This window comes from Oryctolagus cuniculus, chromosome 7 (genome assembly GCF_051225735.1).
Source record: "Oryctolagus cuniculus isolate XC-2025 breed Fujian yellow rabbit chromosome 7, ASM5122573v1, whole genome shotgun sequence".
NCBI classification, from domain to species: Eukaryota; Metazoa; Chordata; class Mammalia; order Lagomorpha; family Leporidae; genus Oryctolagus; species Oryctolagus cuniculus.
Window position 1 is genome coordinate 162,055,183 of NC_142873.1, and position 19,971 is coordinate 162,075,153.

Here is a 19,971-nt window from a genome sequence, read left to right on the forward strand (position 1 = left end):
GTTCTCGCGAGAACTCGCGGGCGGCGCGCGGCTCTGGGCGGCTGCCCTTCCTCAGCCGGCGTCGGCGGCGCAGTGCGCAGGCGCGGCCGGCAGGTTTGCCCGGGCTACAAGCCGGCGCGGCCGCCGTCCGCCGCCCGCTCGTCCGCCGCGCTGCGCCATGGCGGGCTGCGCGGCGCGGGCTCCGCCGGGCTCCGAGGCGCGCCTCAGCCTCGCCACCTTCCTGCTGGGCGCCTCGGTGCTCGCGCTGCCGCTGCTCACGCGCGCCGGCCTGCAGGGCCGCACCGGGCTGGCGCTCTACGTGGCCGGGCTCAACGCGCTGCTGCTGCTGCTCTACCGGCCGCCGCGCTACCAGGTGCGGGCCGGGGCCGGGGCCGGGGCGCGGGCCCTTCCTCACCGGGGCCCCGCCTCCCCCGCGGCGTGCGTGTGCAGTTGCGGTTGGTGCGGTCCGCAGCTGCGGCGGAGGCGCGCGCCGCCGGCTTTTATGTAACTTCAGGTGCGGACGCTCACCTGCCGGGCGTCCCGAGGGCGCGGCCCCGCGGCTGCGAGTCCCGGGCGGGCTCCGGCGCACGCACGGGGCGCGGGGTGCGGGTGGATGGCGGCTCTTCGCCTTGCGGGGAGCCTCGCCTCGGCCCCGGGAGCCGGGCGGACGGGGCAGCCCGGGCTCGGGGAGGTGCAGGCACCCGCCCCAGGCCGCGCCGCTCAGGGATGCGGGGGCCTCGGCGCGGGTGGGCTCCGCGGGCCGGCCCCCCGGGAGGGCGCCAAGCCCGCCGGTGACCGCTGCCTCGGCTGCCTTTCAGATAGCCATCCGGGCTTGCTTCCTCGGCTTTGTGTTCGGCTGCGGCGTGCTGCTGAGTTTCAGCCAGTCCTCCTGGAATCACTTTGGCTGGTAAGGAGTACTCTGCCAAGTACCGGTTTGCAGCTGGGGGTGGCCGGGGCCGAGGAGGGGTCAGTGGCGGACAGAAAGAGTGCTGGCTGGCAGCGGCCGTCCCCCAGGGCGCCCTCACCCACCCCTGCCCGCTAGGGGACGCGGGCCCTGTGTGCCCGGACGCCGCTGGGCCGCAGCTTCCCAGCCTCTCCCGTCGCCGGCGGCTGTTGGGTCCGGCTGGCGCGTCCCCGGAGCCCCCCAGTCTGACCCGGGTTTGAGCCGTGGGTTCACGGTCTCGGGGTGCAGAGACGCCCCTCCTTGCTGGAGCGGTTTTGGGTTTGTCGGGTCTCGTGTGCCAGACTCCTGGTTAGGTTGGCGGTTCCCTCTCTCGCTTGTGCTGGGAGTGGTTATTTTAAAGCTGCTCAGGGCTCCCTGACTCGGGACGTCTCTCTTGCCTGGGACGGTCCAACACAGCCCCTGAAGACCCCGCTCGCTGCGAACCCCAGGGCAGGCTGCGCGTGGACGGCTGCTGTCCACAGAGAGGCCGGGGACCCGGAACCCCGCTGGAACTGGGGCCGCCCGAGCTCCTGCTGACCGCAGGTTCTGGTCCCATTTACTCTTTCTGTTCTCTCTCTCTTGAACTCTTCCGTGTCGCTAGGTACGTGTGTTCCCTGTCGCTGTTCCACTACTCGGAGTACTTAGTGACCGCTGTCAACAACCCCAAGAGCCTGTCCCTGGACTCCTTTCTCCTGAACCACAGCCTGGAGTACACGGTGGCCGCGCTCTCCTCCTGGATCGAGTTCACCCTGGAAAATATCTTCTGGCCAGGTGCGCGCACCCTGCTTCCTCCGGGGCGGAGGAGGGAGGCCGCGGGTGGGGGTGGGGCGGGACGGTGACATCGGGTCACCTTTCAGGTCTAATCTGCCAGCCTCTGTCCCCGCTAAGCCGTTTATAAAGGACGAGCCGGGTCTGGGCTTTGAAGGGAGGACGAGCTGACCTTTCGCTGGACACCCCGCACGTGTGCCCGGCTTCTCCCGGCTTCACACACAAGGGCGGCGAGAGTCTCCTGAGGGTTTTATTACCAAAGCCCCTCTGCCTGCGCAGCCCACCCTGAGACTGAACTTCCCCCAGCCAGTGCCGTGCGGTGCATGTTGCTCCGGGGGACGGGCCGGACACCCGGGCCCGTCTGCTCCCCCAGCTGAGCTCCAGCGTGTGGCCCCCAAGCGAAGGACCCCTGCCCCATGGGCTGTGTGCCCTGCTAAGCGGCGGTGAACAGCAGGACTTCGGGAGTGTTTTTTTTTTGTTTTTTTTTTTGTTTGTTTTTTTTTTGACAGGCAGAGTGGACAGTGAGAGAGACAAAGGTCTTCCTTTGCCGTTGGTTCACCCTCCAATGGCCGCCACGGCCGGCGCACTGCGGGCGGCGCACCGTGCTGATCCGATGGCAGGAGCCAGGTGCTTCTCCTGGTCTCCCATGGGGTGCAGGGCCCAAGCACCTGGGCCATCCTCCACTGCACTCCCTGGCCACAGCAGAGAGCTGGCCTGGAAGAGGGGCAACCGGGACAGAATCCGGTGCCCTGACTGGGACTAGAACCGGGTGTGCCGGTGCCGCTACGCGGAGGATTAGCCTAGTGAGCCGCGGTGCCGGCGGGAGTGTTTTCTTGCTCGGCTTTGGCCGGCGCTCTCCGACCTGCGTGTCTCGGGCGGCGTCCTCATGCCTGCCGTCTGCCCCGCTGCCCCGTCCTGCAGAGCTGAAGCAGATCACCTGGGTCAGCGCCACGGGGCTGCTGATGGTGGTCTTCGGAGAATGCCTGAGGAAAGCGGCCATGTTCACCGCCGGTTCCAACTTCAACCACGTGGTGCAGAATGAAAAGTCGGACACGCACACTCTGGTGACGAGCGGGGTGTACGCCTGGTTCCGGCACCCCTCCTACGTCGGGTGGTTCTACTGGAGCATCGGGACCCAGGTACCGCAGCAGGAGCGACGCTGCCGTCCTCTCAGTCTGTCGCGGCTGCATGAAGTCAGCTCGTTCTGTAGGTCAGGGTGAAAGGCTGTGCTCTGTGCCCCTTCCCTGTCTCTGTAACTCAGATCCGGAGGGCTGAGGGGAGGCGGGGCTCTGGGGAGCCAGCTCGAGCTGCCGCTCGGTGGCACAGGTGCTAATTAGGCCAAGGGCACGTGGTCGGTCACCAGAGCCACGGGGTTTGCCGCGCGCCAGGCCAGGCAGGCCTTCATTTCTCGACAGCCGGCTCTCGATGCGCTCCTGCTCCCGGCACGGCGTGGCTTGGAACTTGGAAGACCCACTCCGGGCCCCGAGGCATCCCACTGCCCACGCGGGGTCCCTGAGTCCTGGGGGCGGGGTGGGGGCACAGGAGAGGCAGACAGCCACACGGCCCTTCTTTTACGATTCCTGTCTGTGAAACCTGTGAGGTGCCCCCATTAGCAGTCCAGACAGAACGGGGATGAATGTGTAACTTGCTTCCTGCTCCCCGAAGCGCACTGGGACGAGAGAGTGTTCATGCCTCTGACCAAGCTTGCTTTCACCCTGGGCCAGCGCACTGTGCGTCCTGGAACAGTGCTTCCCCCTTACTGGATATAAAACACTGTTTTTATTTTTTTAAAGATGTATTTTGTTTGTTTGTTTATTTGAAAGGTAAAGTAGCAGAGAGGTCTTCCATCCTCTGGTTCACTCCCCGAGTGGCTGCAGTGGCTGGAGCTGAGCCAGTCCGAAGCCAGGAGCTTTCTCTGGGTCTCCCGTGTTGGTGTGGGGCCCAAGCACTTGCTTTCCCAGGTGCATTATCAGGAAGCTGGATCAGAAGTGGAGCAGTCAGGGCATGAGCCAGCGCCCACGTGGGATGCCGACACTGCAGGTGGCGGCTTTACACACTGTGCCACAGCACCAGCCCCGTATTTATTTGAAAGGCAGGGTTAGAGGGAGAAGGGCCAGCGCTGTATTGCAGTAGGTTAATCCTCCGCCTGCAGTGCCGGCATCCTGTATGGGCACCGGTTCTAGTCCCGGCTGCTCCACTTCCGATCCAGCTCTCTGCTGTGGCCTGGGAAAGCAGTAGAAGATGGCCCAGGCGCTTGGGCCCCTGCACCCACGTGGGAGACCTGAAGAAGCACCTGGCTCTTGGCTTCGTATCTCCCTGGCTCTGGCTGCTGCCGCCATTTGGGGAGTGAACCAGTGGATGGAAGATTGTTCTCTGTGTCTCTCCCTCTCACTGTCTGTAACTCTACCTCTCAAGTAAATAAAATCTTAAAAAAAAAAAAGAGACATCATTGCCGGTTCACTCCCCAAGTGGACAATGGCTGGGGCTGCAGTAGGCTGAAGACAGAGCTTCATCCGAGTCTCACGTGGCTGTAGGAACCAAGCACTTGGGTCATCTTCGGCTGCTTTCCCAGGCACGTTAGCGGGAACTGGATCAGAAACAGCAGCTGGGACTGAAACCAGTGCTCGTACGGGATGCTGGCGCTGCAGGCGGCGGCGGAACCCACGGCGCTGCACTCCGGCTCCCCCAGCTCTAACCGTTCACGGCGCTGCTCCTGACGCGCTGAGCAGATTGCCCAGCTCAGTGGTGGCTGCACAGGGGATGCCTAGAACCTGCGCAGGCTCCGAGGTCACCCTGGGCCAGTCCTGCCTCTGCCCACCGCCTGCCCTCCCTAGAGTGGTGTGCGGTCAGCAGTGCCGCCTTCAGACTCGGCCGTGAGGCTGACCGGCTGCAGGTCGTGAACGGTGTGGCACGTTGCCGGGGAGACAGGCTGTGTGCCTGGCTCTCGTGGTGGGAGTCTCCTCTTGGAGCAGACGTGCGTCCTTAGGGGACGGGGCCAGGAAGCCAGCAGTGGTTGGGAGTTTGCTGTGAGTTGCACAGGACGCTTCTGGGAGCTGAGCGTGCCGGGCCTTGAAGGGCTCTTTGTGGCTCATGGTTCTTGACAATGGGAGGCCTGGGGCCTGCGTTGGAGCACACAGCAGGTTACAGGGCCGGCCCCTTGCGACGCCGGCATCCTGTGTGAGCACTGGGTCAAGTCCTGGCTGCTCCACTTCTGATCCAGCTCCCCACTAATGCTCCTGGGGAAGCAGCAGAGGACGGCCCCCGTGCTTGGGCCCTGCACCTGCGTGGGAGACCCAGATGGACTTCTTAGCTCCTGGCTTCAGCCAGGTCTGGCCCAGCCTTGGCCATTTAGGGAGTGAACCAGCAGATGGAAGATCTCTCTGCAGCTCTGCTTTTCCAATAAATTAATAAATCTTTCAATAAAGAAAAGAAAGTGGGAGCCCCTGAGAGTAACGGCGGGAGGCAGACCACGTGGACACAGGACGTGGCCTCGGGCTGCTGCCGGAGTTGGGCAGCAGAGCCATCTGCTGGACGCCTGTGCCCACGGGGGGAGTTGAGTGCGGTGGGCGAAGCTGCGCTCCCGAAGCCCCTCGTGGGGTTTCCAGCCTCACGGCTCGTGTCTCCCGCAGGTGATGCTGTGCAACCCCATCTGTGGCGTCGTCTACGCCCTGACCGTGTGGCGCTTCTTCCGCGACCGAACGGAGGAAGAGGAGATCTCCCTGATCCACTTTTTCGGCGAGGAGTACCTGGAGTATAAGAGGAGGGTGCCCACGGGGCTGCCCTTCATACAGGGGGTGAAGGTGGAGCTATGACTGCGGGCTCAGGACCGAGGGGCCGGCTGCGTGGGCCGGATTTTCTTACTCGTTTTATATGCCACCAGTTACTCTTCTGGAACACCCCTCGAGACCAGAAGGTCAGCAGCCTCAGGACCAAACGACCCAGCGAGCAGCCCGTCCCGCGCCGATCTCGGCAGTGTTCGGCAGCGCCCTCCGGTGTGGCCCGTGAGGTCCGAGCCCCGCGCCGGGGCCGGGCGGCTGAGTGACAGCCAGGACCCCGGGGAGGCGGGCTCTCCCGGAGCGTGCATTTACTGCCTTCCCCGTAACCACACACAGCACAGCTTTAACCTCTCCTCCTGTCCTTCCGCGCCTGAGCGTCCAGACGGGTTGAAACTCCCGCATCGGGCGCTTCTGCTCTCCACGTATTTAATCACATTTATCTATCTCTCTTCTGTGAATAGCAGTGCGAATTCAGGGGGCTCCCGGCGGTCCCAGCTCCGGCGTTTATCTGGCAGCCCTAAGCCCAGGCGCCAGGTGTGGTGTGCGGCCACAGCGCCTGCTGTCCTGTTGGGGACGGTGGATGGAAGCTGTGTCGCCTTTTCCTGTACGCAGGGAGAGCTTGCCGAATGCCTGCTCTATGCGGGACGCTGGGAAATGCTGCGAGATACTGCTCTCCATTTTTTATTTCAGGTTTTATTCTCAACCGTAACTCACATATTTTGTGTCTCGGTGTAAAATCAGTTAACTATTTTCGACATTCTGTCTCAGAATCTCATCGTCCTTAACACCATTTCAGACTGTCTTTTCCAAAGGGGGCGGAGCCTGCACAGCTGCAGACTGAAGCAACTGACTGACGGCTTCGGCCCACAGAGCCGATGATGGCGGCAGCTGGGGTCCCCTCGGTGCCGCGGGCGGGGCGGGGCGGGTGGTCGGCTTCATCTGGTTCTTTCTGGACTGGACAGGAGCCTGGTCCCCCCGGGAGGTCCTCCCGAGTGCTGCCTGGCCACGTGCCACACGGCTAGTGAGGGGCCGCCACGCTCTCCCTGCTCAGACCCCATCTGTGGAGTGGGGTCGGCACCACCTACCTCACAGGGTGTTGTGAGGACCGGGCGGACAACGTCAGGTGGTTTTAGTACTCAGAGGGGATTGGTGACATCAGTGACGTCTGCACTGTGTGAGTTACCTGTGCCAGATACCTAAGCTGTGTGTTCGAGAGCGCATTTTACCAACTTGGAAATACCACTTATTTCTAGATTTCCTGGCTTAATTTCTTCATGGTTTATACCAAAGAGGTTCACGGGTTCACTGATTCTGGTGTGACGCTTGGAGTTTGAGAAGTGCGCACGCCCAGCCACGGCCCCTTAAGGCCATGCAGGGGCCTCTGGCCCTGGCGGGGTGCCGACGCACCCTCACTGTCTGGGAGCTGGAGCCAGGTCTGTTCACAGCACGCCTGGCACGCTCCGCTGGCTGGGACCGCGCGCTGCAGGTGTGGCTGGGCGTGGGAGCCAGCCCAGCTGGCACTGGTCTAAGATGGGGCCTGTGCTTGGTTCCCTTCAGTGGCCGTGTGCTTGTCTTGATGATGGCCCTGGCTGGGACACTGGGAGGCAGGGTTGGGGTTTCCCAGTGGGAGGCGGCCTCACAGCGCGGGGGCCTGGATGTTGGGGCCGGCTGTGCCGTAAAGCGGGAATCCAGCAGTACAGGTAGCGGGAGGGCGCTCCCACCCTCTGCGGCCCCGGGCCAGCTCGGCAGTTCCTTAAGGAAGACGGGGGAGCTGCTTGTGGGTGGGATTTGGCACAGTCTGGACGTCATCTGGTGCCAAGAGCGTGCACCAAACGGGCCCACAGCTGGGTGGAGCCGAGGCTCTTCCGGCGTTGGCTGTCGGGGCCGCGTGGCCGATCTTACATGAAGAAACTCCAGAGGCTTCTCCCCCTGCAGGTTGGAGTGCAGATTCTTCAGGGGGTAACAGAACAAAGCCACTTGGGAGCAGCATAAGAGGAAACCCTCCGCGAGGATCCGCAGGCCACCGCCAGTGCCGTCGTGGAGGGAGCCTCGGCGGGGCAGGGGGCCAAAGGCAGCAGACCTGCGCCCCTTCCTTGGCGTGAACTGCTAGCTGCTCTCCAGCCCCAAAAGTGCACTTTGTTCATCCCTTCCAATCATTTACCAATCTTGGGGAGGCAGCCCTGGGCCCACCGGGCCTGGGCCCTCGGCCGCGGGCTCCCGTGGTGGGCTCAGGCAGTCCCTACGTCTATCCGGCTGTGGTTTGCTCTCAGCAGTTGGGCAAGTGGGAAGCTCAGTGGCCTCGCTGTGCAGCGCTGGGTTTGGGAGCCCCCGGGGCAGGCAGCCCAGCACCTTCAGGGAGCGACTGTCCTCCTCCACACGCAGACACGCTTATTGGGTTTTTTGAATTGGCTTTTCTTTCACAGATAACTGCTCATTCTTTCCGATCCTTAATAAAGAAACAAACCCGTCCCTGACGGGCTGGGAACCACGGTGTGGCTGTGTGGCGGGAAGCTGCGAGGTGGGGAACGCAAGGCCCCTGCGGTACCTGACCAGCCAAGTCCAAGCTCACACCCGGACCGGGTTTGTAGGGAGGCTGCCGCGGGGGTCTGTGGTGGTGTGGCTGCTCTGGTGGCTGAGCTCAGAACGGAGGCCCCGCTGAAGCAGGTGGAGGGGAGGGCGGGGCTGGGCTCTGCTCCGTCCCCTGCCGTGCTGCCGCCAGGCTAACAGGGTGAAATGCTGAAAGATGAGCCTGTGACGGTGACACAGCTGTTCCCCCCCCTTCCCCTGGCAAGTGTTTGGGAGCCCCTGGCTCCGGTGGACAGCAGCGCACGCCCAAGAACTGGGCCTCAGCCACTTTTTCTTGCGGGAAGAATGGAGGGACGTGATGGAGACGCAGCCCCCCACAGAGGGAGTGAGTTCAGGCAGCAGCTGCCGCTTCATAATCCCGAGCCGGTGCCGTCTGTCCAATCGCACCTGGGGTCTGAGGGCCCTCGGGCACGGCGCTCGTCTTCAGTCGAGAGCCCTTCTGATCTAGTTCACGAACGGAGGCTCAGCCGAGGCCACGGAGCCGGGCAGCAGCAAGCTGGGACCCAGGGAGAAACGGGATCCCTGAGCTTGCTTTGTCCTCAGAGAGGCTGGGCGTCCCTGACCCAGAAATCCAAACCCAGCGCAGCACTGACGTGGTGCCACAAGTGGAAGATGCCGCACCTGGCCTCCCGGGACAGGGCACAGTCAGAACGTAAACAAGCTAGAAATACCGCATACAATCGCCTTCAGGCTCCGTGTGCACAAGGTGTGTGCGAGACACGGGAATTTTGTGTTCGGACTTGGGTCCCATGGCGTGATAACCATGTTGTAAACATGCAGATACGCCAAAACCTGAAAAAAGTTCCCAGCCCCAAACCTGGCCCCAGGCGTCTCGGATGAGGGAAGCCTGATGGGTTACTGGTTTCTGGAATCCGACGCTTGCCTGCCCTGAGGTTGGAGAGACTTTACCTGGCTGGCGTCTCCCCGTTCCTGCTGGCGTCGTACGCAGTTTGTGGATTTTCTGACTCGTCATCTGCTGATGCCTGAAACCTGGGCGAGAAAGTGTGGGTTGCTGGCAGTCGGAGGCCATGGACCCGGCCTGCGAGAGCCGCACAGAGGCGGACACTCTAAGGCCTGCCCAGCATGCACTTTTCTTTTTTTGAAATTATTTATTTATTTGAAAGATTTATAGAGAGGCAGAGGGAGTTCATCCATCTGCTGGTTCACTCCCCAAATGGCCACAACAGCCAGAGCTGTGCTGATCCAAAGTCAGGAGCCTGGAGCTTCCTCTGGGTCTCCCACGTGGGTGCAGGGGCCCAAGGACCTGGTTCACCTTCCACTGCTTTCCCAGACCACAGCAGAGAGCGTGAATGGAAGTGGAACAGCCGGGACTCGAACTGGCGCTCATATGGGATGCAACACTGCAGCCTGGGGCTTTAACCGCTACACCACAGCACGGCCCCACTCACTCTCCTTCCTTCCTCCCTTCCTATTTGAAAGAGGGCATGTGCTTCATCTGCTGGTTCACACCCCAGATGGCCACCACGGCTAGGGCGGGGCCGGACCAGAGCCAGGAGGAGCTTCCTCCGGGTCTCCCACGTGGAGACAGTCATGCTTTTGGTTCTTGAATATTTGCTGAGGTCGCATGGTTTGCAGAGGGCGGTGGGGCAGGGCTGTGGGTGGAGGAGGGGGCCTCAGAAATGAGAACATGTGGGAGAAGAGGTGGACACGAGGGGGCTGAGCCAGGAGGTTGCTGTGGCCAAACCAGAGCAGGTGGGTGGGGTCCGAAGCCTGGCTGACGTCGGCTGAGGCAGCCACAGCTGACACCCGGAGAGGAGCAGAGACGTCCTCCCTCCCCACCCCCTGACCGGGCATTCAGCCCCACCCTGAGCTCCTTTTCTGCTTGCTGAAGCCGACCCTGCAGAGTGGCCCTGCCTGCCGGGTGCCCTTGCCCTGTGGGCAGGAAGGGGTGGAAACAGGAGTGTAGTGGCCACAGGCGCATTCACACTGCAAGCCTGCGTCACGCCCGACTCCTGTGGCCGCTGCGTGGTCAGCACCCGGCACCCAGCACAGGGCTCCCCGCCAAGGCCCAGCATGGCCGCCGGCGACTGCTGGCCCCAGAAGCTAGTTCCGCGTGTGGCTGAGCGTGGACTCACACAGTGTCTGGTATCGACGATTTTGAGATACAGCAGCCAGTCCAGGGCAGGTGGGGGCTTAATTTTAGTATGTGCAGTGTGCTGCGTTGAACCTCTAGTGTAATGCGTGTGAAGTCACTAAAGAGGAACTGGGCCAGGGCAGCTGTGCACACAGGCACACGTGTGTGCTATTTTCAAGATTTACTTGTTTATTGGAAAGGCGGAGTTAACAGAGAGAGACCTTCCATCCACAGTTCACGTCTCAAATGGCCACAACAGGGGCTGGTGTTGTGGGGTAGTAGGTTAAGCATCTGCCTGCAGTGCTGGTGTCCTGAGTGGGAGCTGGTTCGAGTCCCGGCTGCTCCACTTCAGATCCAGCTCCCTGGTGATGGTCTGGGGAAGCAGTGGAAGATGGCCCAAATCCTTGGGCCCCTGCACCCACGTCAGAGACATGGAGGGAGCTCCTGGCTCCCAGCTCCAGCTGTTGTGGCCATCTGGGGAGTGAACCAGTTGATGAAAGATTCCCCCCTCTTCTTTCCCTCTGTAACTCTGCCTCTCAAGTAAATAAATCTTTTTGAAGCCAGAGTTGCAGAGAGAGAGAGGTCTTCCATCCGATTGTCCACTCCCCAGTTGGCCGCGATGGCCGGAGCTGTGCCGACCTGAAGCCAGGAGTCAGGAGCTTCCTCCAGGTCTCCCACGCAGGTGCAGGGGCCCAAGGACTTGGGCCATCCTCTACTGCTTTCCCAGACCATCACCAGGGAGCTGGATCTGAAGTGGAGCAGCCAGGTCTGGAACCGGTGCCCATATGGAATGTCAGCGCTTCAGGCCAGGGCATTAACCCACTGTGCCACAGCGGCAGCCGATAAATAAATCTTAAAAAAAAAAAAGGAAAAGGAAAATGGCCACAACGGCCAGAGCTGGACCAATCCGAAGCCACAGCCAGGAGTCTCTTGTTCTTCCACATGGGTGCAGGGACCCAAATACTCCAGTCATCTCCCACTGCTCTCCCAGGAGCATTAGTAAAAAGCTGGATCAGAAGTGGAGCAGCCGGGACTCAAACCGGTGCCCACACGGGATGCGGCTTCACCTGCTGCGCTGCAGCGCCAGCCCCATGTGCCCTCTTACTTTCCTCTTCCCCAGACTCGCAACGCTAGTAAAGGGACTAGAACAAGGAGGAGGGGACCAGCTGCCTACGATGCCAGCATCCCATACGAGTCCCAGCTGCGCTGCTCCCAATCCAGCTCCCTGCTGACGGCCTAGGAAAGCAGCAGCAGACGGCCAAGCGCTGTGTCCCTGCCACCCATACGGGAGACCTGGATGGAGTCCTGGTTCTCTGCTTCAGCCTGTCCCAGCTGTGGCTGTTACGGACATTTCCGGAGTAAACGAGCGGATGAGAGATCTCTCTGTCTCTCCGTCTCTGACATTCTCTGTTTTTCAAATAAAATGGAAAATAAAAAAAAGATCCCTGTCTCTGAGTCGCTGCCTGCTGCCCACCGTGGCAGAAGGTTGAAGGGTTAGTTCTGAGAGGCACGCAGTTGAGGACGGCTCACAAATTATCCATATAGAGGCTTTCCACGCAGGAAGCTCGAGAAGGATCTAGAACCCACCGGGGCCTTCCAGCTCCTGGCCACTATGTGCAAACCATCTGGTCAAGGATTACCTCGATGCAGCCGCTGTGGAAGAAACCTGAGCACACAGAGGAAATGCTTCAGGGAGAAAGCTTCCAGGAGAGGGGCTGGCACTGAGGTGCAGTTAAGCCACCACCTGTGGCACCGGCATCCCGTGTGGGCGCCAGTAGGAGTCCCGGCTGCTCCACTTCCGATCCAGCTCCCTGCTGATGTGCCCGGGAAAGCAGCAAAGGATGGCCCAAGTCCTTCGGCCCCTGCAGCCACATGGGAGACCCAGAGGAAGCTCCTGGCTCCTGGCTTCAGTCTTGCCCAGTCCTGGCCGTTGCGGCCATCTGGAGAGTGAACCAGCAGATGGTAGCTCTGTCTCTCCCTCTCTCTCTCTCTCTCTAACTCTGCATTTAAATGAGTAAGTCTTGGGGGAAAAAAAAACTTCCAAAAATAAAAAAACACAACAGGACCCTTCTCAGTGTGTCCATAACCCAACAGGATGTTGTAAGAAAGAACAGGACACCAAAAAAAGTGCCTGGAAGTGGAACACAAGGTAGCAGAAAGGAACAAAGCCACGGGAATGCCAGAGGATAAAGAGGTGACCTCCAGGAAAGAGAAGCAAAGCAGAACAGAAGATAAGTTGGGCGGCCAGCCCGGGAGGATGGGGACCCAAAAAAGTGAACCGAAAGACGCTGACTTGCGTGTTGATAGGACCCACCAGCATCCAACCTGGTGGACGGACGGCATCCTCATGGTGTGAGATTTCAGAGCTCTGAGAGCAAACCGAATCCACCGGCTTCCACCGGGAGCAGGAAGGTGCCGAGACGAGGACCAGCCCCGTCACCAGCAGCCTGGGAAGCTCGCAAGCAGTGGCGATGCCCTGCGATGGGGAGTCGGCCCCAGGGGAGCTCTCGGTGGAGGACGAGGGAGTTTGCACACCAGTGCGGCCCCAGACACATCCCTTCCTCACACCGCTGGGGGACGGGCACCACCCAGACGGGCGACGCTGCCGTCCCTCCGCCACTCGACTCCTGTTGCTCCTGACTCTGCCGCTGAGAGGGCCTGGTCCAGCCCAGGCGTGTCTTGACCACACACGCGCCGATGGCCACGTGCTGCTCCCGCCTCCATGTCCCGCTGCCGGGGCCAGCTGAGGGCCCCCCGGCTGCCTTCCAGGAGCAGAAGTGTGGTGCCGTGGTGCCGTGGTGACGATGCCGGCGGGGAAGACCAGAGCCCGTATCAGAGTCCCAGCTCTGTGCCAATTCTATCTTTCTGCTAATGGGCACCTGGGAGGAGGCAGGCGCTGGCTCAGGCAGTAGGGTCCCTACCAGCCACCTGGGAGACCTGGGTGGAGTGCACGGCGCCTGTCTTTGGCCTGGCCCAGCCCCAGCATTCGTGAGCATTGGGGAGCAGGCCAGTGGATTCGGGATGGGAGTGCTCACTCTCCCCCTGCCTTTCAAATAAATAAGATACAGATTTTTAAAACTTCTGAACTAGTTAGTCTTTAAAAATGGAGAAGATAAACTGCCTTGGAGCTACCACTGAGATCCAGAGGCAGGCCGGAAGCAGAGCCCGCCTGCAGGTGCCCAGCCCCCACCGCCCCTCCAGACGCCCTGACTGTCCCCTCGTGGCTGGCCACACGCATGCCAAGGGGCGCAGTGGCCCCGGGACCCCCTCACCTGGGCTCCAGCCGCTCCTTCACCTTGGCGATGGAGCGGACGTAGGGCGTGATGTGCTTGGTGATGGTGGTCAGGTGGGCGTTCTCCTGCTTCAGCTGGAAGAGGTCACGCAGCTGCGCTGTGGGGGCCGAGACCACAAGGTTGGGCCTTGCTGGCCTCCGTCCTTGCCCTCGGGCCCACACTGTGGGAAGATCTCGCTGTGCCCGTGACCGCCTGCCCCTGGGTGAGGGCGTTCTGCTCCCGGGATCCTGACCGCGCTGCATCCTTGGGGCCGGTTAGCCACTGTGAGGCTGTGCCCAGTGCTAAGGGGCGGGGGTGCAGGTTTGTGTCGGGTTAGTGACCGGCATGTGGGTTAGCTCTGCTGGGACCTTCATAGATTTCCTGCTCGCCGGCCAGCCGCTGGTAGGATTCCTCCCAGATCTGAAAGAGAAAGTCGGGGTTTCTGTCTGAGAGCCACACGGCAGCCCCAGGCAGGTCCACGTGGGTCCGGCGGCCTGCCCCTTCCCGTCCCCTGGTCCCCTGGGAAGGGCTACCTCCTGGAAGACCGCTCTCATGCCCTCCACGGAGGCGTACTCCGAGTCGATCTGCGCGTCCAGCCGCAGGGACCTGTGCAGGATGTCGGCCATAATCTCAGCTCTGATGAGCGAGTGGTGCTTGGTGAGGTCGCGGTGCAACTCCTGTACCTGGTCCTTCAGGTTCTGCACCTCCGCCTGCAGACCCTGCGCCCAGGGGCCGCCCAGGGCCGTGCGGTTACTGCAGGGGCTCTGGGGCGGATGCAGGAGTGGGCCTCTCCCGCCCGCAGGTGCCCGTGCCCTCACCCGGTAGGAGTCCTCGTAGTGGCGGCAGTGCTCCGCGAAGGGCGTGTCCTCGCCGTCAGCCAGCAGCACCTTGGTGCTTATGGACCGGGGCAGCGTGGGCTTTTGGACTGGTGACCGGGACACCTTTCTCACGGGGGAGGGGCAGCTGGGTCCCATGAGCACCTTGGGGCCTGAGCCCCCTGCCAGCCTGGAGAGACAGCCAGTGTGGCTGCGGCAAGGGGTGGGGGTCGGAGGGATTGGGAGGGTCTTCCCCTTCCTCCAGCCTCCCAGGGCCGCCCCCTCAACCCAGCTCTGGGGCAGAACCACGTGGAGCTCTGAGAGCCAGACGGGAGGCCACACACAAGGACAGCCAGGTGGCTGTGTCTTAAACCCCCTGCAGTCTCCAGTTTGCCGCCAAGGGCAAGTACATCGGGGTGCCACCGGGGCTGGCCCCACTTGCTGGCTTCAGCCTTTCTCCAGACTCTGGGAGTCAGATTCCCGGCGGCTTCAGCTACTTCGGCGGCAGCATCGGGCCCAGCCTTAGGCATCCCAGACTGGGGGGTGGGGCGGCTGCGGCCATGGTTAGGGGCAGCCCGAGTCCCCCTCCTACCCTGACCGAGCGCTCGGCGTCCCCGACGGCTGTTCCCAGTCCCCGCGGTTTCGCCTAGCAGCTGGCGGTCGCCCGCGCGGCGAGCACGGGACGGCGGAGGAAAGGGAGGTGCGGCCTCCCCAGGACCATCAGTCCACCGGGTGCCCGCCCGCCCGCCGGGTCGGGGTTCCTGCGCCCGCCCGCCCGCTCCCTCCGTCTCTGCTTACGTATTGGCGCCACCCTGCGCGCCCGTGGCTCTGCGCGGCCCCAGCAGCAGCAGCGGCTCCAGGCAGCGCGCGAACTCGGCGCGGTAGTCGCTGGCGATCTGGGCGGCGGGACGCGGTGGTGAGGCGGCTCCCTGGCCCGCGGGCGGCCCGACCCCGGCCCACCCGGCCGCCCACCCGGCCGCCCGCGCACCTTGCTGCTCTGCGCCGGCCTTAGGCGGTGTGGCCGCGTGACCACACGCTGCAGCCTCTCCATCAGCTCCTGTGGCCGAGGGCGCAGACCCGTGAGGGAGGTGGCATGGGGGAGGGGCAGGAAGAGGGCAGTGGCGGCCAGGAGGCCCCGGAGCAAGTCTGTCCTTGGCGTGTTACCTGGTGTCCCTTGGCAGTTCCAGCCCTTCGCTGGGACTCCAGTGGGCAAACCCGTCCCCACCCCCATCTACGGGGCGGAGAGCGGGACTGCAGCCCACTGTCCCTTGGAGGGCGCGGAGAGCTTGAGGCTTCAGGGTCCTTACTAGGACACCCCTGGCCCCCAAAAGGATTGCAGATGCTGGGGTGGGGGAGGGGAATGGATCTCAGCCTGGAGGTGGCAGCTTGTCCGTTGGGGTGGGCCCTCGTGGGAAGGGGGAGACCCGCAGGAGCCCGGGCGACTCACATAACCCAGGTCCAGGAACTCAGCCTTGTTGGCCAAGCTGAGGAAGGAGGAGCAGATGACCAGGTGGATCTGTGGGAGGGGACACTGCTCAGCGCCTGGCCAGGGGAGCGAGGGCCCTGTGGGCCGGGGCCTGGCCCTGCTCCTGCAGCTCGCCTTACCTGCAGGGTGGGCAGCAGGGTGGCCAAGTGGGAGAGCTGCTCCTTGAAGGCCTGGTCCTTCTCCTCGTATTGGCTGGGGAGGGGCGGGCTGCCTGGTCACCAAGGGGAGGATTGCCCACCCCACCCATGGGGGCCTCGGGACGGGGCAGTCCCCCTGCGCCCTGAGCCACCTGCCCTCCCCAGCTGCTGGACACCTGGGGGTCTTGCTCTGCAGGGTGGGCGTGGCCTGCCCAGCAGGGGCTGTGAGCTTTGCAGGGAGGGAGCCCCGCCAGCACTCACCTCTGCACAGCCTGTAGCAACAATGCTTTCCTCTCCGCCAGTTTCTCCTGGGAGAGACGCGGCTGCTGACCACGTGGGCAGCCCTGCCACCGTTCCAGCCCTGCCACTGTCCCACGACCGATGCCCGGGCCCCAGGCAGTGCTGGTCAGGCTGAGTATCTAACCCGGCCGGCAGCCACAGGCCTGCATCCCATGCCCGGGAGCTCAGGCACCTTCACCTGAAATGTCACCTCCCGGGTGCCGGCTTCCTGCCCTGTCCCCCAGCGGCGAGGCTCACTCCCAGGAAGAGGGTGGCTCCACGCCTGCCGCCCTGCCGCAAGCGCACCTGCCCGGCTGTTGCGGCTGCGGGAGGGACGCGGGACGCCCCGCCCCGCCCCTCTCCCCGTCTGTCCCAGCGCCCACCTGCACGCTGTCGAAGAGCGCGTGGATGGCGGCCGCCTCCTCCTCCGCGCTGCGCCGCACCTCCTCCACCATGGCCTGCAGCAGCGCGATGGCCTCCCGCGTGGCCGCCTGCAGCGCTTTCACGGCCTGGGGATGGGGCAGCCTCAGCCTGGGGGGCTGAGGTCCCGCACCCCCGCGCCCGCGCCCCGCGGACCCGGAGCTCACCAGCACCGCCTGCTCCAGCCGCTCACAGCCCTGCACGTAGGCCGACTCCAGGTCGACGCAATGGGCTCTGCTCTCCCTGCGGGGCGGCTGCGGGTGAGGCCGGGCGGGTAGAGGGCGCCCTCGAGCCCCCTCCCCTCTCGCCCCCCGCCCCGCACCGACCCCTGCAAGTCCCGGAAGCAGCGGATGCACAGCAGCGATTTCTTGTCGGTGGAGAACATGAGGTAGGGCTCGGCGTGCAGCGCTGTGGCGGGCGGGGGACGGTGGTGAGGGCTCTGGCTCCGCCCGGCCCCCGCCACACCCCCAGCCGGGCCCCGCGCTCACGGCACTTCTGGAGCACGTCGCGGCTGCGCTGGCCCAGGGCCACGATGTCGTGGCGCGCGAACATGCGCGCCCGGTGCGTCTCGTCGCGGCAGCGCGCGCACAGGGGCTGCCCGCACGTGTTGCAGAAGCACGCGGTCTCCGCGTCCTGCTGGCAGAGCGCAGGCTCAGACACCGCAGCCCCACGGCGGCCAGCGCGGGGACCACGGCCGCGCCCCTCCGGGGTGGTGCAGGCGGGGCAAACACAGAGAAAGCCCTTGGCCGCCCCGTCCCACCATGGCGGGCTTGGGACGGAGTCCCGCCTGTCCTCGGGATCCAGCTCCCTGATGATGGCCTGGGAAGCAACAGAGGGCGTTCCTGCCACCCACACGAGGACCCGGATGGAGTTGCCTGGCCCAGCTTTGCTGTTGTGGCCATTTGGGATTTGGGGGCGTGATCTTGCCGATGGAAGGTTCTCTCTCTCTCCTCTCTCCTCTCTCCTCTCTCCCTCTCTCTGACTTTCAAACATTTTGTCTACAACAAAAGCTGTCCTGTGTTGTGGAAACCTGCTTCACTAGTGGCCAAATGGGGATGCTCCCCCTGGCCTCATCCTGGCCTCATCCTGGCCTCGTCCTGGCCATCGCCCTGGCCATCTGGAATCACGGCTCAGCTGGGCAGGGGAACGGCGGGCGGTGAGGGCTTGACCTTTCCCCGTCCCAGACCCAGGGTCAAGAGTCGGGGGCTTGGGTCACAGCCTTGGCAGTGACCCTTGCAGGGGTGTGGCAGAACGACCAGCACGTCCTTACCTTGGCGTTCAAGGCCACTTCCTCAGGGCTTTCCCTGCCCCCAGTCCCTCGCCTCCTGCTGCTCCTCTCTGTACTGCTGGGCACACGTTCCTCAGCACCTGCCCCGCTTTTGCTCCTGCAGGCTCCATCTCTGGCCAGAGGCCCCCAGAGCCCTCCCCAGCCGTCCCAGAGCCTGGCCTCTGGCTCCCTCCCAACACCATGCTGTCCTCATTTCCCCTGGGGCGGCGGCTGCCCACTGCTACTTCGGTAGCACAGGGCCCTCAGCGGTCAGCTCAGGCCTTTGAGCCGGATGGCACTGCCACTGCTGATGGACAACTCCACTCTGAGCTGCAGGCAGTGAGCTCCGCCGGACAGAGTGGTCACCACGGAGCTGGACTTCAGTCTCCCCCCTGCATAATGGGGCCCACGTTTGGCATCCAGGCTGCCGCAGGGAGGCCTTGGACAATCCACTGCCAGACTCGCCTCTGAGGATGCGCCAGGGCGCCCACCGTGCAGCCCGGCTCCCCTGGCTCCCACCCCGCTCCCGGCCGCCCCTGCCTGCTTGCTGCAGTCCAGGTCACAGTTGGCACAGTGCACGGCCTCCACGCCATCCCCGGAGCTGTCCACCAGGAACTGCAGCAGCCGGTCCACCGGCGGGAGCCCGCTCGGCCCCTTCACCACGGTCTGGTGTCTGCGGAGAGGCAGCCCCAGGCACCCTGTCCAAGAGGCCCCCACCCCCACCCCGCCCTTCACATTCCAGGCTGCAGCTAAAAATAATGGTGCCAGGAGGTGGGGTGCACTGCAGGCCTGGGGGCTGCTATTAATAACGCAGCCAAGGCTGATACTCACCCTGCACTGACCAAGCCCTTGCTCAGTACTGGGCAACCCTGTGCAGCTGTGGGCTCACTGTAGGGTGTCCAAAGCAGCAGCCCCCCCCAAACACCTTCTCACTGCATGGGGCAAATTTAAGGCCACCCCAAAAGTAATGTTAACTCAAGACTTCTGAGACACCCCCCCAGCCAGTAACTGTCCTGACCCCTCCGGTGCCCCACCCTTGCCCCCTGAAGGCCTTAGGCCAAGATCCTTTCTCCAGGCCATAGTTGATGGGATCTGTGAAATGGGTCCCCGGCGGGGAGAGCTGCAGGGACTGGGTGCCGCCTCTCCCAGCAGCAGTAGCTGCCTGGAATCCGAGTCTCATCCTACCCACGCCTGGAGTCGCATCTGCCCGGGGCGGAGCCAACCTCGGCCAGGCGCCCTGGGGCAAGCAGTGGCCTGTTGGGGCTTTGGGGCACTCACTGGCACAGCGGGCAGGCGACGCGGCCGTCGGCGGTGCGGCCACGCAGGCAGCCCGCGCAGAAGTCGTGGAAGCAGTCCAGCAGGCACGGGCGCTCGTACTGCGCGTGGCACAGCGGGCACACGAGCGGATGGCCGCTCGCGGCATCCAGGGCGCCCGGCCCCTCCAGGGGCGCGAAGATAGCGCCCGACATCCGCGGGCTCCGCGCAGAGCGCAGCGGCGGCGCGCGGCTCGGGGGCCCTCCGCGGGGACGCCGGCGCCCTCCTACCTGCCCGGCCTGGACCCGACAGGACGTCCGGAGGCTGTGGAGCGGGAAGCCGCCGGGGCCCGGGCTGGGAGGACCGGCAGGGACCGGCGAGGGCCCGGAGCTGAGCGCCCTCCGAGCCTCGCCGCGCCGTGCAGCGCTGCCGCGGGCGCCGACTCCTAAAGGTCAGGCGGGACGGGCGACGCTTCCCCGGCTTCTCCCACAGCCGCGACTCCCCGCCCCGCGTCCTCTGGGTGACCCGCAGGCGACGCCCCCTCCCGGGGTGGCTGCTGCCTTGCGGCGCGGAGCGGCCTGAACACAGCTCCGGCCCCTTCGCCCCTGCCATAGAAGAGGAGCGCGGACACCGTGTTTGGGGACATCGGTGTCAGGCGAGGGCTGGACCCTGCCCGAAATGACTGAGCCTGGAGCCCTGCAGGAGCACCCTTGGTGCGGGGTCTCTAGGCACCGCCCCCCACCCCGGGCCACACTCTCCCACTGGGCTGGGGTCCCACCAGAGTGGGTCCCTGGCTCGTGCAAGGGCAGCGCTGGGCGGGAGTAGAGGAGGCGGAGCGAGAGGCTCGGGGATCCCAGGCCTGCAGTGGGGGTGGGGGGGCGACGCTGCACCAAG

The 19,971-nt window shown here is 64.0% G+C and overlaps 2 protein-coding genes across 4 annotated transcripts; one reads left to right on the forward strand and one right to left on the reverse strand.

Annotated features, from left to right (window-relative positions):
- The first annotated feature begins 71 nt into the window (after nucleotides 1-71).
- Nucleotides 72-7,951, forward strand: ICMT (isoprenylcysteine carboxyl methyltransferase). 2 transcript variants are annotated; one of them, XM_070079375.2, is made up of 5 exons: nucleotides 72-352; nucleotides 798-886; nucleotides 1,524-1,693; nucleotides 2,612-2,896; nucleotides 5,320-7,951. In XM_070079375.2, exons 1-5 carry the CDS (start codon nucleotides 158-160, stop codon nucleotides 5,445-5,447), a joined length of 867 nt encoding a protein of 288 aa, XP_069935476.2. In that variant the 5' UTR covers nucleotides 72-157; the 3' UTR covers nucleotides 5,448-7,951. The 2 variants fall into 2 exon arrangements, with proteins under 2 accessions (XP_069935476.2, XP_051712872.1); XM_051856912.3 differs by having other exon boundaries at nucleotides 2,612-2,829; nucleotides 5,320-6,720.
- On the reverse strand, nucleotides 6,132-19,582 carry RNF207 (ring finger protein 207). 2 transcript variants are annotated; one of them, XM_051856099.3, is made up of 17 exons: nucleotides 19,102-19,527; nucleotides 18,364-18,496; nucleotides 17,045-17,189; nucleotides 16,883-16,964; nucleotides 16,724-16,799; nucleotides 16,520-16,645; nucleotides 16,119-16,165; nucleotides 15,840-15,912; nucleotides 15,682-15,750; nucleotides 15,223-15,291; nucleotides 15,033-15,130; nucleotides 14,238-14,313; nucleotides 13,953-14,138; nucleotides 13,788-13,839; nucleotides 13,420-13,537; nucleotides 8,962-9,042; nucleotides 6,132-8,548 (listed from the first exon to the last, which is right to left on the reverse strand). In XM_051856099.3, the coding sequence occupies exons 1-17, from the start codon at nucleotides 19,290-19,292 to the stop codon at nucleotides 8,497-8,499; spliced, it is 1,674 nt and encodes a 557-aa protein (XP_051712059.3). In that variant the 5' UTR covers nucleotides 19,293-19,527; the 3' UTR covers nucleotides 6,132-8,496.
- Nucleotides 19,583-19,971: the final 389 nt, after the last annotated feature.